This window comes from Malurus melanocephalus, unplaced genomic scaffold (genome assembly GCF_030028575.1).
Source record: "Malurus melanocephalus ecotype Western Australia unplaced genomic scaffold, MMel_1.1 scaffold_404, whole genome shotgun sequence".
Lineage (NCBI taxonomy): Eukaryota > Metazoa > Chordata > Aves > Passeriformes > Maluridae > Malurus > Malurus melanocephalus.
Window position 1 is genome coordinate 609,344 of NW_026623636.1, and position 16,643 is coordinate 625,986.

General features: G+C 48.0%; 2 protein-coding genes across 3 annotated transcripts in view; one reads left to right on the forward strand and one right to left on the reverse strand.

Moving 5' to 3' along the window:
• Positions 1–16,643, reverse strand: part of CYFIP2 (cytoplasmic FMR1 interacting protein 2) — a 38,886-nt gene that overhangs the window by 8,523 nt on the left and 13,720 nt on the right. For both annotated transcript variants that reach the window (XM_057379417.1, XM_057379416.1), the window contains exons 11-25: positions 16,141–16,260; positions 15,698–15,823; positions 14,933–15,099; positions 14,516–14,663; positions 14,030–14,183; positions 13,352–13,508; positions 12,527–12,623; positions 11,913–11,989; positions 10,940–11,048; positions 10,526–10,645; positions 9,680–9,879; positions 9,134–9,221; positions 2,231–2,374; positions 1,300–1,390; positions 550–680 (exon numbers count right to left, since the gene is read on the reverse strand). In XM_057379417.1, coding sequence (XP_057235400.1) covers positions 550–680; positions 1,300–1,390; positions 2,231–2,374; positions 9,134–9,221; positions 9,680–9,879; positions 10,526–10,645; positions 10,940–11,048; positions 11,913–11,989; positions 12,527–12,623; positions 13,352–13,508; positions 14,030–14,183; positions 14,516–14,663; positions 14,933–15,099; positions 15,698–15,823; positions 16,141–16,260 — 1,929 coding nt within the window. The remainder of the gene's footprint in view (positions 1–549; positions 681–1,299; positions 1,391–2,230; positions 2,375–9,133; positions 9,222–9,679; positions 9,880–10,525; positions 10,646–10,939; positions 11,049–11,912; positions 11,990–12,526; positions 12,624–13,351; positions 13,509–14,029; positions 14,184–14,515; positions 14,664–14,932; positions 15,100–15,697; positions 15,824–16,140; positions 16,261–16,643) is intronic.
• On the forward strand, positions 7,662–8,361 carry FNDC9 (fibronectin type III domain containing 9). Its single transcript, XM_057379418.1, has one exon. It carries the CDS (start codon positions 7,662–7,664, stop codon positions 8,316–8,318), a length of 657 nt encoding a protein of 218 aa, XP_057235401.1. The 3' UTR covers positions 8,319–8,361.

Consider the following 16,643-nt stretch of genomic DNA (forward strand, 5'->3'; position numbering starts at 1 on the left):
GCACTCAGCCACAGCCTTTGCAGATGGGATTACCAAGCTGTCACTGCAGYCAAACTTTCAGTGAAGATGTCATAGGACACATATCATCAGCTCTTTTGAAATTTTCTTCCTGTTGGATTGCTTTATCCATTTCACCATTGCAATCAGTCAGGTTGTTTCCATTGCACTGGCACCCCAAAAGAGAAGGGATCAAATCTACCTCTCACTGTACAAATATGAGTATAAAAAAGTATTGATCCCTGCCCCAGAGAGCTTACAATCTAGAAATAAAACTCCACAGGATGAAGAAGGGGCAGCTTTGGGTCCAAGAATTAAATCTGGATCTTCCAGTATCCAGATTCAGCCATCCCAGAGGCCTGACCATGAGCCAACACACACCATCCCCCTGGACATGCCCAAAGCCTCCAAAAACAGCCCCAGAGAGACCCTGAGAACATGAGAAGCTGGAAAGGAACATTTCCCAAACTCTTCTGCTGGAGAACCCACTTCCACTTCTACTCTTGAGCTGGAAATYTCAGGTACGGTGTTGGTGCGGGGGTTTTGCCTTACCAAAGCCTGCTCGATAAGRAGGCAGAAGAGAATGGCATTGCCCACTTCTCTGAGGCTCTGGAAMACATCAGTCTTCAGCTCTGCATACTCAATGATGTCCTTCAGCTGATGGTGGAAAAACTCCAGGATGCCTTGAAAGAGAAGGAAGGACAGTCAGAAAGAGAGCRGAATCACTGTCACTTCAATAAAAAAATAATCAGTGTTTGGTATTTCCTTACTCACAAATTGCAATTGCCAAATGGAGACTGGCATTGGGAAGAACTAACATGCAGTGTCTTATCCTGCCTCCAGAAAYCCTTGGGAAATAGGGAGTAAGGCAYATAAATKCTCTAGATTTCCTCATCAGAGGAGGAAAGAGGTTGATGGATGACTTGGTGCTGGCTCACGTACAGCAGCCAGAGTTTCTGACTGCAGCCATGCTGCAAAAAGAATCCCTGCATTTAAAAAATACCAGTGAACTCACAAAAGCTTACAAAATCCTGAAAACATAAGAGAGGCTACCAGAAGACGTTCTCTTATCAGCCATCCATGTGCTCAAAAGAACATTTCCAACAGGAGATTTCCTGGAAAAGTTTCCTATACATTTTCCAGTGTCAACAGCAAAGCAGATAGAAGTGTCCCAGCAAACCTGGCTGCAAATGGCACTGGAAGGAAAAGTGCCCAGCCTGGTTTAACCACGTGTGGGCCTGAGAAAATGCTGCACCAAGACGTGGCTGAGCTCCTGCTGGAGGATCCATCTGCAGCACCCACCTGGAGAGCCGTACTCGTGCCTTGGCAAGCGGCAGATCTTGGGCATCACTTCAATCAGAGTCTTCACATACTGCAGGATGGTGCCTTGGAGCTGGTGGAGACAAAGGGAGSTTAAACTGGGATGCCAGGACTCCTGGCAGTGGTTTTGAAAGAGACTGGAAGTGGATGGATCCACATCTGACAGCACAGGATGAAACTTCAGCTGGAGTCCGAGAAGAACTTGCTTACTTTGTATTTCGCTCAAACACAAAATTCAGCCCAAGTGTATGGAGTCAGAGAAGCTTTTACAGCTTCCTCTTAAAGAATAAATCAYAGCTGCAAGGAATTTCGACCTAAAAATACAGCTTGCTGCATTTGCCTTGTTTGCAGCTGAAATCCAAACAAGGCTCAGTCTTAGATGCAGCTGGATTTGTGCTTCTAACCCAAAAAGCATTTCMCCAGAGCTGCCAAAGGAGTCACTCCCTAGCACAGGAAATGCTCCTTCCACCTGAGGAATGATCACAGGATACTCAAGAGTTCAGTAAAGAATTTATGCTCACRTAGAACAAGTTTCTGCAGATCTGATGTTCTGAACTAAGAGGGATTAGAGCAGAGCACATTTGTTAGCTCAAAGCCCTTGCTGTCATTTGGAGTTACACACCTGCACCCTGCAGATATGAGGTAATTATATGAGATCATAATATCATTATATGAAATAATGCACTGAATTCTATTCAATCAACCATAAAATMTTGGTGCTGAATGCTGTCTGATCCTGCTGGAAACACTCCATCATCCCACAGGAATCAGTGGGATTCCTCACCCAAGTTTATCCAGGGACACAAAGGCGCCCCAAAGGGAACACCCCAATCCCAAAGCCCACACTGACTGTCCTGYCTGTACCTATCCAGGCTTTGGGGGGTCCCCATCACCAGGGGCAGGCTCWAATTACCAGGCTCTTGACGATCTTCAGCAGCTCCTCCATGACCACGGCGATGCCTTGGTAGCCAAGGAGCCGGCAGATGGTCTTGAAATGAGGTGGCCCCACAAAATTGCGGTAGGAGCTGTAGATGTGGCTGTAGGCGATGTTGAGGGGCTGGGAAATGGGACACACACTGACAGTTAGACAGGATCATCAACCAGACCTCTAATTCTCTTAGCACAGTGTTATGATCCATCACTTCAAGTAATTTTTAAGAAGGAGGAGGAAGAGAAATAATAAYGTCCATGGAAATTCTCACTTCTGCTCCTTGCAGGAGAGGAGATTGCTTTTCTTCCTGTGTACTCAGATATACTCTCTTAGTCCTGTCATGTCACAAGGTTTTATTATCCTACTATGCAGCAACACCACTTTCATTTCCAAGGTAATTTACTCTCCCATACACTCCCAATCGAGTATTTCAGTTCAGTGGCCCTTTGCTTCTTCGAAACCAAATTCTTCTCTACTAAMYWRAAWRRMWWKMTWTAYATWYAWWCARACAGAYWKWTTTTTTTYCCCCCTACGGGCACTTGCTTTAAATGAGGCTTATTAAGAAAAGCAGGAACTGCAGCAACTGAATTTAAGGGCAGATGGAAAAGATACAAAAAATGTGTTTTGCATCCTGCAAAGCTTTACATCAGTCTCTATTTAACAGACATCCCATGGGTCTGTGACAAGGGYAAGAATCTGACACTGGTCTAAGGAGAATAGTGCCCGGGACATTGCCCCCAAAAATTCTTAGCAGCAGAGAACAGAGAGTGATTTCCAGGAATGTACTCTATCAGTGTCATCTTGGAAACATGGAAATTGCTGCAGTGTTTCATCACTGGAACATTTACAGGATGMATTTGGTGTGAGGCAAAGAGAAGTAGGGGGAATTAATTCGCTTGTGTGTTCTGCAGAGAAAAAGTCCTGAAAATCACATTTAGCTGAGACACCACATGCTCAGAGAGGGCTCTGCAATAGCAGTGCTGGCATCACAACTCAGCCCAGCAGAGAGGGGCTGCACTCTCCCTCTGTGACATCTCCAACTGCAGCCCCAGCRAGCAGAAAAACCATTCTGGAAAAGATCTTGGCACAGAGTGCCCCTTCCAGCAAAACACAGATCAACCCTGGGCTCATGCATAGCAAAAGATAAAACAAAGATAAGGAAACAAATCAGACTGTATCCCAAATGCATCCCTGGGGATATTGCAGACTGCACTCCACAAGGATTCCCTTCCCTGCCAGCAATGGAGTCAGGGGASTGGTGGGGCAAAGGCACTGAGGAGRTKTGGGGGAAAGGGAGCAAGGGCTGGAGTAGCAGAAAAAGGCAAAATGTTGTATTTGTTCCACCATTATTGCAATGCAGCCAGCTGGAGGCTCCAGCCACCCTCCTCTTCCGTTTCACTCCACAAGATTTCCTTTTAACACTTCATCTGAGCTACTGGAAAGTATTTTCTTTTGCTCTCAGCTGTAGAATTTCACCACTGCACTGACCACGCTTTCACAGACTGGTCACTTACTCTAACCAGTTATTTGTGCCTCATTTTGTCACAGCCCCACAGCCCTGGTCCAGCAGGTTGTTACTGCTGTAATTCCAAAGTGCTCTCTGAACTAGCAGAAATGAGACACAGYTAGGAAGTCCCCTATTTTCTGTGAAATGTAATTTCGCCTCCTGTTCCTAGYAGGTGAAAATAGCCCTGTAATGCTATTAAGTACAGAGACTGCCTTGGAGGCTCATTCACAATGAGCAAGAACTTTCTCTCCCATCAAAACTTAAAAAAAGGCTCTGAGTATGTGTCAGAGTTAAGAATTATTTAGGCAGACAGTAGCATACTTTCAAAGCTCCTTGGATACCAACTCTTAAGAGACCTGAGCATTCTGCTTAGGCTTCTGTCTGATAACCAGGTCTTTAAAAATCTGGTAKAGACAGACCCAAACCCACTACTTATGCACCCTGGTACATCCAAAACACAGCAATGTGCTTTTTTGAAATTTTTTATTTGTCTGTTCAAACACCAGGTAATGCCCAGCCTGGAGCACTTGCCAAAGGACCAACATGACCATCCCAGAGGGAAGTCAGTGCTCCAGGGCCAAAGCCCAGCCCTACTCGATCAGCTTTTGCTGGTTTAACATTTGCAAGGCACTGTCCCAGCCCCAGGTGTCCCAGAAAGCTGCAGAGGKGATCCAAATGGCCCAGAGATGGCTCCCTGCACCTTCCTTCCATAACTCCCTGTAGGCTCCTTTACCCTTTGCACACTTGGGCTCATCCTGGCTAGGGGGAATACAAAATCCTGATTTCAGCGAGCTCATGAACCTACATTCATTTCTGGCAACCTCTCTGCCACTCCACACCCAGGAGACTTCAGTCTGTGCACATGCCTGGGTCCCCTGAGATGGGCTGCCATCAGCTGAGGTGCAAATGGTCAGGATTTCCCCTGAGCAGGCTGGAATTAAGCTGGAATTTGGCTGTGCAGGCAGCCAGCAGCCAGTGCTGCTGCTCAGCTCCTACCTCGCAGCGCTCCCTCGCCTCTCAGCGGGGTAACAGGGCTGGAGAGCAGCTCTCAGTTGGGCTTCTCTCTGCACTGGGGGTCTCAGCAATTAGCCTGATTGGAAGAAGACACTCTTGGGGATGTGCACTGGCTGCAGATGAGCGGGGTGATTCAGCCCTGCCTGTGTGCAGGACGAGGGAGGCTCACGGAGCTCCCTGCAGAGCCACTCACAGCAGCCTCACTGCTAATAATGCTCTGCCAGCAATTAAAAATGCAGCTCCATTTAAGGGCGAGATACACAGCTCGGGGTAAAGACTGGAGGATGTCAAAAATGACACCAGTGGGTATTTTAAGACAAAGCAGCTGAAGGCACAAGCTGGCTGCACAGCACAGCACAGCACAGCTCACTCCCCCACACTGGGTGGCCACTTCTGAGCCCTCAGAGAGCCAAAACAGAGCCTGACCCTGCCACCCCTTGGGACCAGCAGCTGCTGAGGACTCCAGGGAGGTCTGCCCTCCCTTTGGTTTGGGCCAAATGGGCAGGTTTTGGGGATGAGAGGCTGGGATTTGCAGCATGGGGCAGAGTTCCCAGTCTACATCCAGAGCCCACTCCGCATCCAGGTCTCAGGGACAGCCCTCTGTAATTGTGAGCATGGGGGAAGGTCCCAGCACTGCTTTGGGAGCTCAGGAGAAGATTTAGCAACAAAATAAGCAAATCAAGGCTCAGTTCTATTTCCATGTGTTTAACCTTGTTGTTTGCCACCACTCAGACCTGTCTGAGCTCACCWGAGGAAAGGCAGGGGGAGTTTTATCTGAAAAATTGAACAGAGAGAGGTAATAGATAGCACTGACTGGTACAGAATTCCCTTGGAAAAACGAAGAGGAATATAGTCAGAGACAAAAACAGGGCTTGCACGCAGCCCAAGACGAGTCAGGGCTCCCTGCTGATTTCAGGGCAGCAGCTGAGTGTCTTAGAAAGTGGAATGAGTAACTCCGGACTCAGAAGCAGCATTTCTGGGGAAGCTCCTCTTGAGCACATTTGGGCTTTAGAGAGCACCAAGTCTCTTGTTCAGAGCCTCTCCTCACCAGGCCCAGTGCTGCATCTGTCCCCTCCTGACAGGGTTCAAACTGTTCCTCTGAACACCACAACCACGGCCTTTGCCTCTCCCTCCTGCCCCCTCACCAGACTGAGATGACATCCTCAAGTTTCCTGCAAGTCAAGGGCATTCAAAGAAGAGCCTGTCCTAACCCCACGTAGTTCAACAGGGAATTGAAGTCTTTGAAAACCCAATTCCTACTCCCATCACACAGTTCAGAAAATACTGAAGGGCTACTGGACATTGCTGCACCATCAGGGACCAAAATGTACTGCTCATGGCCTTACTTTAAATCAGTAATTTAAACGTGCAAGAGATCACATTAACAACAAATTAATGAATGACCAAGTCCCTGAGTCAACATGTACCACAGGATCCCAGATTTCACATCATGTTCTGTGTCTGTAACCCCAGACCCTACTGGGGTCTTGCTGGGGGACTATAGATAGGGGGAAAACAGAAAACCTAAATAAGTCAGAAAAAAAACCCCTACCTGGCTTGTTCTTTCTGCCTCAGAGAAAAAACTCCTCSCAGGCAGAAGCTTTTTGGGATAACATTCCCAAATCGCTGGAAGATGCCTGCCCATCCCTTCTTATYGGTTGCCATGGTGAGAGCTGACGGAGCCTGAGCCGGGTATAAAGGAGGGAGCGCTCGGGGAAGGGATTCAGAGGCAGGAGGGAGGTGAGTGCTGGGGAGAGGGGACAGCTCTGTCACCAGAGCCACCRCCACGGGGACACCGCGGAGCTGGCCAGAGGTAAGTGCTGCCTCTGGGAGGGCTCAGCAATGGGAACCTTTTCCTGGAGGAACAAGGGCTGAGGCAGTCGCTAAAATGAGCTGATGCTCGAGTGAATTAAAGGAAAGTTAGTWATTGTTAGAGAGAGAGGAAGGAGGGAAAAATAAAGCAGCTCTCCTGCACGGAGGTGCTGCCCTGAGCACTTGGCTCACTGGGAGAAGGAACCCTACAGTGAGACTCGGAGAGCACTTGGGGATTGAAAGGAGTGGAGAGCTCAAGGATTTTGTGGCTGAAAGTATTGAAAAACTACTGGACATTGCACCAGAAGGGATCAAAATCTACTGCTCACTGGCTGTGGCTTAGATTAATTTAAATGTTTGAAGTCGTTAGAGGGGGAGTGTCTTTTTTCTGTCTTTGTTCCTATTATTCATATATTTSTGTTTTCCTAAAGGCATTGATTTTATATTTTGCGAGCCTACAGATTTGACATTTAAGATCCTGATATTACAGTGTAAGATGCTGCAGCAGGAACAGAGTTTATACTCTATTAAGCAAGTACAGTACAGAAAATACAGCAAAGATTTAAAACAGTGAATTAATCATCATGGAGCTTTCTAAATGACATTTAGCTGTAAAATCAAAATATCTATTGATTGGCAGCTTCACAAGCCGAGCTGGAGCTAGTTTAATGATCACTTTATGTGAATCACACTTGCAGAATCCTTTCTATTTTGTGAGAAACAAAAAGCTAAAAAAGCCTCTGACACAGACAACTGACTGTTGATTTTTTTAAAATCTGAGAGAATTTTTTTTAAATATTACTGGAGCAAAAAGTGTATGTGATGTCCCAGATGGATGTTTTTGTTATGAAGCACAGTGATACAGCAGTCACCACAGTAGTCACTACTACAGTAGTAGGGGCAAAAGCAGGATTTGTCTTTTGTAATTTTAGCCATCCAAGATTTATTTAACATGTAACCTGAGTGAGCCAGGATAGTCTGGAGTCCAATCTAGGGGAGGAGCGACTTTGCCGATGTTGGTGGCCTTTGAGCCTGAATACAAAGCACAACACTGATCCTCTCCCCGCTTCCAGGGGCACCATGAACATCGAGGTGCACAACATCACCTACACCAGCGCCACCGTGTCCTGGGCCACCAGCAGCCCCTGCCCTGAGAACTTCTACCACRTCATGTACCGGCCCAACTGGAACAGCGTTTTTGCTGGTTACCTGCGGCAGAACTTCCACCGCGAGGAGCGAGTGCCGCACCCGCTGAGCTCGCTGGTGCTGCGCCGCCTYACACCCTCCACCATCTACGTCCTGTGCATCACCTGCAAGAACTCCTACCCCTCCAGCAACCACTGCACCACCTTCCACACGCTGGACAAAATCCCGCTGGTTTTTGGAGGCTCCAAGCACGAGCCCAGCACGTCCGTGTGGATGGTGAGCAGCCTGCTGCTGCTCTGCTTCCTCGCCCTGCTGGCCTACGGCTGCCTGCAGTTCTGGTCAGCACGGTGCCACCAAGCTGCTGGGATGAAACACCCCGACCCTGARGAAGTGGTGGAAGGAAGCAGCTCACCAGAGGAGCCACGGAGTGATGGACTGAGGGAGGAGCTCCTGGAAGTGCCCATGACCACGGTGCTAATGAGGAGCTCCAGTTTCGTGAAGGAGAGCCCGTATAATTCACCTCATTGCTTTTTCTCCTATAAAACCARCGATGATAAAAGGGCCATCTTGCCACAGCATGGCCTTCAATGAGAGCAAAAGAAAACAAAATTTTGCTTAGAGGTTTGATTTGTCCTGCTCTTTCCCAGCTCTTGATAAGAGGACTGTCTATGTGTCCATGGCAGCTGTCTGTCCCAGGGTAGAACATGAGACATAGACATTGATCACAGGGAGAATATTTTTGTCACTTGACAAAAATCTTTCTTATTTGCTGAGGGTTTTTAAAAAAGAAACCAAGTCAACTCTCTGGGAACAGCCAGGCTTGGCAGACTGTAGTGTCATTAGCTCATGTGCATCAGTGCTGTAGGTTCACTTCAGAGTCATTAACCAATCAATGTGCACAAGAAATAAATTCCACTCAAGGAGCTTCACACTTGAGTGATCCTCCACTATCATCATAGCCTGAGCCCTCATAATACCTCTATAAGCAGTCATTGCAGCCTGAGAAAAGAGCTTTTTGTCAGTATTAAGTAGTGCACACGCAAGTCTTTTATCAATTCCCATTTTCAACAAAAAATGGGATTTCTGAAGTGGTACCATCCTTGGGGAGGAACATCAGAACTTGCTCACCTCCCTGTGCATTTCGATGGTGTGACAGTCTCAGTGCCAACACCAAGTACAGAGCAGTGCTCACATGCCTCAAGATGGGCATTTCATGGAGAGAACATGGAAAAGCAACAGCAACAGAACCCTGAATCAGCTTCTTGCATGGGCTTTTGGCTGCACACAGCAGTGTGACCCTGCACAATGGCACCCGCCACTCTGTTACCCAACTAGTCCTTGCATTGCTTCCTAAATAAATATTTCCAACATCCACCCCTGCTGGCTGTTGTGGCTCATTTACTGACCTTGGACCCGTAGAGGTAATAGGGCTGCACATTGGCTGGCTTGTCCCGCTGGGGCTCCTGTGTGAAYGGGATCGCTGTCCTCACAAACCTGYGGYGAGCAMGGGAGGGAGATGGGGAGGGAAATGGTCAGAGCCTGGTTAACTGAGCACACACAGGGCTGGRATGACCTGCAGATGCAGGCTGGTTAGAATCCATCACCTGAGTTACATCAGCTGGAAGGAAAACCCCTGCCACAACCTATTGGTGGTGTAAAACCCACCAGAAGTGAGGTTTCTTCACTTTCTTTTCTTGCATTTTCAGCAGGCAAGAAAACAATATCGGAACAGCTCTGCTGCAACCCTCAGCCACTTCAATCACTGTCTAACCTCTGCCTGAATTTGTTATTAAAMATTTTCAAAACCAAGGGGAGATGGTGCGTTTCAACCTCACTGTTGCATCAGATAGGGAGCGCAAACCTCACCACAATCCACGTGATTTTCACGTAGCAGGTTCGACACTCTGGAGAGAAAAGCAGAGCGTGCAGGTGGCCTTGCCTTCCCTGCTCACCTGTTGGTGGACCCGTTGTAGCAGTAGTTGGGCAGGAAGTCRAAGTTGAGCTCCCAGAAGACGTGGAGGGTGATGCGGCCGTAGGGTGCCGACACGTTGTGGTTGGCCTCGCGGAACATGGCATCGAAGCTGTCCAGGGTCATRTGCTTGCACAGCAGCCGGTGGGTCAGGCGATTGATCTCCAAGAGCCACTCCAGCTCCTGCAGYACAGAAAGCAGCAGAAAATGCAATGTGTTACAACAGAAACAGCTGATTTAATTGCCAGGGGAGCGGTTTTATGTCCGCACGCACGCAGAAGGAACGACAGCAATTTAACTCAGTGGCCTGGGCCAGTAGTGCTTCCACTCAAGGGGGTCCTGCTCCAGTGTTTCTTGAACCTGCAGGAAGCAAAATTAATTTGTTCCCCACTGAGCAGTGGCTGGCTTTCACCTCAGAATCCTCCAAAGGTGGAAACTGGTAATTTTACACTACTTGACTCTGATGCTCCTGCAACAYATCAAAGACAGCAAATCCTGTACACATGTGAACCATGTCATAGCCACCTTCATCCAGCAGGGAATTAAAGCCAAGATTTCCCTCTCCCCATTCACAGGACTTTCCTGTATGAGCTCTGCAAACTCTAACTGCTGCCTACTACCTTATGATCTACACAGATACTTAATGGTCTGATAATAACGCAATTAAAGCTGCATAAACAGAAAYAGCAAAGACTCAGCAGCATAAAGGAAGACACATGACTGGCTGAAACCYGCAGCAGGGGGACTCAGAGCAGAAGGCAGCTGACTGTGTGCTCATAGCAGTGCATTATTCTCCCTGCTCATAGTCAGAGTCAATAAAAGCTCTTACCACGATGGATGTGAGGTCCTCGCTCTCGAAGCGGCTGATGGCCTGGTCTAACGATTTGTACATGGCTGCAGAGATGCGCTGGGTAATGAGCCTGTTCAGGTCGATCGATCTACCCAGCAGCTGGCGAAAGAGGAGATTTGCACGTTGTAAACAGATGGGGAAAAGGTGTTTTTATTTTTTAGTGTCAACCAAACTCCAAGTCTGCTTAAATGTGAAAGCGGTGGTGCAATCGCCTTGGTTGAGATTAAGAAGGAAAAAAATGGGGAGCATAACTCATTTTTGTGTCAGAAACACATTCAACCCTTCTCAATACAGAGCCAATCTCACCTAAGCCCAGCACTAGGATGCCCACCAGCCCCCAAAGGATAACAGAMCAGGAGGGATGGGTACTGGGCTCTGCTGCTTGCACTGTACCTGGACGTGCCTCTGCTTGAGCAGCGTTTCGTAGCGGTTCGATGGTGGGTATGGRATGATCACCCCGTAGTTCTTACATTCAGCCCGGAAACGTTTGTCCARTAAAACACTGAAAAAGGGAAGCAGTGTCAGGAAAATAAAAACATGCACTATCACCTTCTCTATGGATCCTTCCAGAGCCGTTTCTGTCCTTCTTTCCACCTTGAAGAAGAAATTTCCTCCCACTAACACCTTTGCTTGCTCTGAATCACAGAGCAGTGGATGTTATCTGGGGACTGCCATGCTCATCTTTTATGGTTAAAACATTCAAAAAGATAAAAAAGTGTGCTGAAAGCTATCAGTGTCAGGTACTGGGGTGTTCCCCTGGTGTGCTCCCTCCTTGAAGATCTGCTCTGGGGACATTTGGTTGGTGATGGTGATTGTTCTTCTCTAAGGCCAAATGTGACCTAGAGACAAGACCTGCAGAGTCACGTGGAAGACTTGAGTCACATGAGAAGACTCTCATTAGAGTTCATCCATGCTCTTTGAATTGGTAAGGAGGAAATGCCACAAAGGTTCTGTCTCCCCAAAGGGAGAACAAGTCCKGCTGCTCTGCTGGGGTGAGGACAAGTGCATATTCATGTTTTGTAGATTTGGGAAGCTTCCACTGCTTTGCCTGGTACACAAACACCAGTCAAGCAAGGACATGTCTTTAATAAACTGAGTTTGCTTTTCTGCTGCTCTCACGAACTGTACTCCRACAGCTACTTAGGATGCCAATTATTATTTTATCACTTTTAACTGTGCCTCCTTGCCGCCATTAATTAATTTTCCCCATCTACACCRGTGTGACGTGGACAGCCAGCTCTGRGGGACAGGGATGATCTATGTTTTGTCTGCTKGCAGCAGCTGCTCCCTGAGGGGAACCTTTTGGTTAACAGCAATTTGGATGCAGTGATATCATCAGTCACCATCAGCAGTCAGGCTCTCCTACCTGCCAGCCATTGCTTTGTAATAGGCAAAGATCTGATCTGCCARCTTGTACACAAATTGATCAAAGCACAAATTCACCTGGGGAAGAAAAAACAAGACTTGGTGAGGGTGTCACCAGCACAGAACAGCTCCTTCCTACGCATGCAAGATCAATATAACACAACACAGAGCTCTCATTAAATACAAATATGTATTAAAGGTCACACTACCTAAAAACCACACTGCAGTGCTCACAGCGCTAAAGGTAAGCAGAAAATTGCAGTTACATTTCTCTCTTTATAGCTTCTGCATGTTCTTACAGATCCTGGTCCCCCACCCTCAATCATCYTTCCCTCTCAGGGAATTTCTCATTTCCCTCCCATGTCTCAAATCCTCTACTTATCAGATTCTCCATATCCCCAGTGTTTGATAGCTTTTGGCCTCCATGGCTTCCTATGGGTACAGCTAAGCTGAAACCCTTAATCAGGAGAGTCTGAAAGGTCTCTGTAAATGCTGATCTTTCTGAAAACTTSTCAGTCTGATGGGATATTTCTTTCAGGAGGTGCCTATAATGAACTGCTGGTCAAACWGGGCAGTGTGACCCCAGGGAGCTTGACAAAGGTGAAGAGAACTTACTTCAGCTTCAATCTCATCATACAGGAACTGCTTTTTGAACTTGGTCAGAGCATAGTACGCGCTGTCATTGTAGAGGTCCAGGGGGTACAGCACATACCTGAGGGCAAGGAGAGACCACATCTCAAATTAATTTTGGAGCTTCTCAGCAGAAACTGCAGCCAGGGCATGTGCCCTGCTTGGTGTGAAAACATGGCTTTGCTCTGACTTCATGCCTATCACTGCCACTCCCTGCAGCCCYTCAAACAGCCCCTCTTGCTCCTTGGCTTCTGCAGGAAGCAGCTACAACAGAGCTGGAATTGAGCTAATTATGAAYTGTTTAATCAGCACTCGCTTCTTCTCTGCCCTTAAAAAAATCTTACACCCTGCCCTGACCCCACAGAGTGCTCTGACAATGGCCACACAAAGGAAAACCAAGTTTTCTTAATGAGGAAGACATTATGAACATAATTACATTTGCATGACAGCAATTCCTCTCATCATTTACCACACATATAAAATRAWGAGWGTYRAGGYGGCTTAGCCCRGGCCCACYCCCTTTGCTCACATGTGTCTCACTGCTGCAGGTGACAGCACCACCCTGTCCTGCCCACATCCCAACAGCTGCCAGCTGCTGTTTATGACACAGAAATGAGTGCCAGTGCCAGGAAGTCRCCCCTGTGTCTGCTAACGAGGTGTTCACAGTGCCATTCATGTGACAGCACATCTGTGAACATCTGTTCACCTCCCACGTCAGAAAGCCTGCTCATCACCAGCCCACCCTTCCTCCTGAATAAAATCCCAAACCCCAGCACGTGCACAGGCCCAACAGAGCCCWCCAGCTCTTACTCCATCATGGAGGGTTCTTTGGTTTCCAAAATATGGTCCGTGAGGATCCAGGGCATGGACATCTCGATGGGGAAYTGGATGCGGCGGCCCATGGTCAGCTCCAGGAAGAATTCCCGGAACCAGAGCTGGGACAGGTCACAGCACTGCTGCAGAGCTTCTGGAATGCACAGGACATCTGTGTTACCCTGGGGATGGTGGGGAGGGCATTGCAGAGGAGGCAGCTGCTGCAGCCTCACTTTTGGATATGGAGGATTTTTTTAGGGTGTCTCTGATTTCAAATCCAGACCGTGTCCATGCTGCCTGGGCACTTGGTAGTGCAACAAGAAGGAAGGGATCATCCCTTTTGCTCTAGAGGGACAGGGARAACACTTGAAYAGCTCAGAGTTACTCTGGAAGATTTMTTCYGTGACCTGAGCCTCAGTTTGTCTGGCACAGGAAGGGAAGTTCAKYCYWRRAAAAMAAMCTGCCACCTGCAGCTGTTTGYTCTTTCTGACTCAGTCCTGCTCACATAATAACTGCACAGAAACACGYCTGAATCAGGGAGCAGGAGGAAATCAGGGATCAGGGAAAGATCAAGGAAAATCTTCTGCACAGGTCAGTGAGGACAAAAGCTCATCTGCCTTTGCCTTTCTGAGCATGCAAGAGCTGGGCTCAAACCTCCCCCTGCCATAATCTCACCGCTGATGTTGAGGAGGTGGGTGAAGAAGAAGGACTGCTTGTGGAACTCCTCAATGGCCAGGACTATGGGCCCATCCAGGCTGCTCCTCAGAGTCTTCTTCGAGCCACTCTTGTCTGCTATGAGGGACTCCAGCATGGTCCGCACCATGTACAGCTTTGGAAAGAAGGTGACACGCAGTTAGCACTCTCCAGACACCATCACACACAGCCTTGGTGCTCTGGAACAAAAAAAAACCCACTCCCCCCAGGTGGCAACCACTCTCTGCACACATAAGCCACTATCCTTCAGAGCTGGAGATAATCAATCCCTTAAAACAGGAGGCTTTGGGAATTATACACCAAATTAGRCACCAAAGAAACATTTAACACACAACACATGAAGACTTTGTAAAGAATTGGTGCAAACAGCTTCTAATCCAGTGTAGGACACTTGTACACAGCTCCAAGCCTATCAGTTCCCCACACAGCACACAGACATTCACATACCTGTGTGCTTGATGGTCCTACTGCTCGTCGTGGCACTTTAATATCAAATCCACCTTTAGGATCCTTCTCCCCTCTCAGGCAAGGATCGTTTGGAGGCTCCCGACCTCCCTCCCAGTCACAGATCGTCTTCCGAATCGCCTGAAGGACRCTGGAGCAGGGAAAAGAGAGGAAGCAGGGCTTAAACTCGATTTTACTACAAGATGAAAATACTTATGGCTGTGCACATGTGGGAGGAAAGGTACCTGAGGTGGGATCATACACAGGAGTTACTGGTGGGATCATGCCCAAGTGTCACCTCTGGAGGAGCTGCCAGCCAAGGAATGTTGGCTGATTGTGCACACGCTTGTGTATTACAGTGCAACACTAATAAAAATAATAATAAAAATGGCTTTGCAAGGCGTCCAGGGATAGACTGACCTGATCAGAACGTTCTTCTTCTTCCTGACAGCCTGTCGGAGCGGCTCCCTCAGGGTCACCTGGGCAAAGTCCTGCAGGGCAGCGTAGATGGTGTTGCGGATGGCCTGGTTGAAAACGCTCTCCATCCGCCCCATCAGCACCTGCAGGCCTTTGATCATGGCAATCACCTGAAGAAAAAGTTAAACCCACATTTATTTCCTGTTTTTCCACTGGGTGAAGAGGTCTATAAATCCAGCATTAAGAGAGTTTGGGACTGAATTAATTCTACTCAAGTAACACAGGGCCTGTGATTAGGCAGCTGATTTTTGGGTGTTAGCTGCTTTACAGATCACAGGAGGCTGAGGACAGCATTTATACCATCGGTTTCTTGCAAATGGCCCCTGTCCCTAGCAGGCTGTTTCCACTCCTCCTCTCTTGGTATCTTTAATTCCACACACTCCTAGGAAGCTGCACATGCTCCATGTGTGGGTGCAGCTTGCACAGATCCACACCAGGGCACAGCTCCTCTGTCTGACAGCACCATGCAGAAATACCCACAGGGCAGGGTGAAGATCCAACAGAGCCAATGTCCAACAGAGCCRGCTCCAAGACACACCCASTGCTGGCCAAGGGCAATTCAAGGGCCAAATTAAGGGATGTGGGAGCCCTGAAACCCTCAATAAGAGTCACAGGGATGAGGAACTGGCAGGAAACACTTCCATCCTCTTTYCCTGGGACAGGAAACCAGCACAGCCTGGCTCTACCCCTGGTGCAGGGGGTACCAACCTCCACGAAGGCAAATTTCTCCTCGCTGGTGTAGTTGTAGCGGGTGGCTCGCTCGTACTCTTCGGCTGTTCCTGGGCAATCCTTGTTACAGAATTTATCCGTGGGATGAACCAGCTTCCAGGAGTACTAGAGGATGGAAAGAGACAATGTCAACGTTGCAATGAGCAAGAAGATAGGCTGGAAAGAYTGAATTAGGCCMTCTGMCAGGAAAACATTCCCTAGACATCAYTAGAGTTTGKCATTCTTGGCTTTATTATCACTGCACTGAATATTGGTTTTTTTGATTTGGAAGGCTGCCAGTCATACCAGGGTTTTGACATCCACGGACTTGTGTTGAGACGTGGTCAAAACTTTGCAAAGGGACAATTTCCATCAGTGTTTGAGTTATAGTTTTAGTTGCTCCAGACCCAGTGATGCAGGGATGATCCCTGAGGTGCACTCACCACTTCCATGACGTGGGCACTCCACTTGGACAGCAGCTGCAGCCCCCGCAGAGCCAGGTCAAAGAGCTCCCTGTACTCCTCATCTGATTTCTGGCTGTCCAGGCCCGAGCCAGTGACCACCTGGAAGGTATCACATCATGTCAGGGCTACACTCAGCAACTTGCTGCAGGGGCTTCACCCAGTCAACAGATTTCTCYCTCAAATCTCACCTGAAATGAATTYCWGACCTTRTRAMCAAGCTAGAATTGAGTAAAGCCTACACTGTCCCTCAGGGAAAGGGGTGTAACTTGGCAAGGCTCTTTTTACACACGCAGTCAGATGATTTCCTACAAAAAAAATGAGTCTGACCTGTCACCTCAGAGCAAATAAATGACWGTTTTCATTCCACTTTCCCATTCCTTTTTGATGGTCTAATACTGCTGAAATCCTTGAGAGTCCTTTACTGATTAAAAGTTCAAATAAGCTCTTACAAATGCCAAAAAAAGAAGCGTCTGAGAACGCTA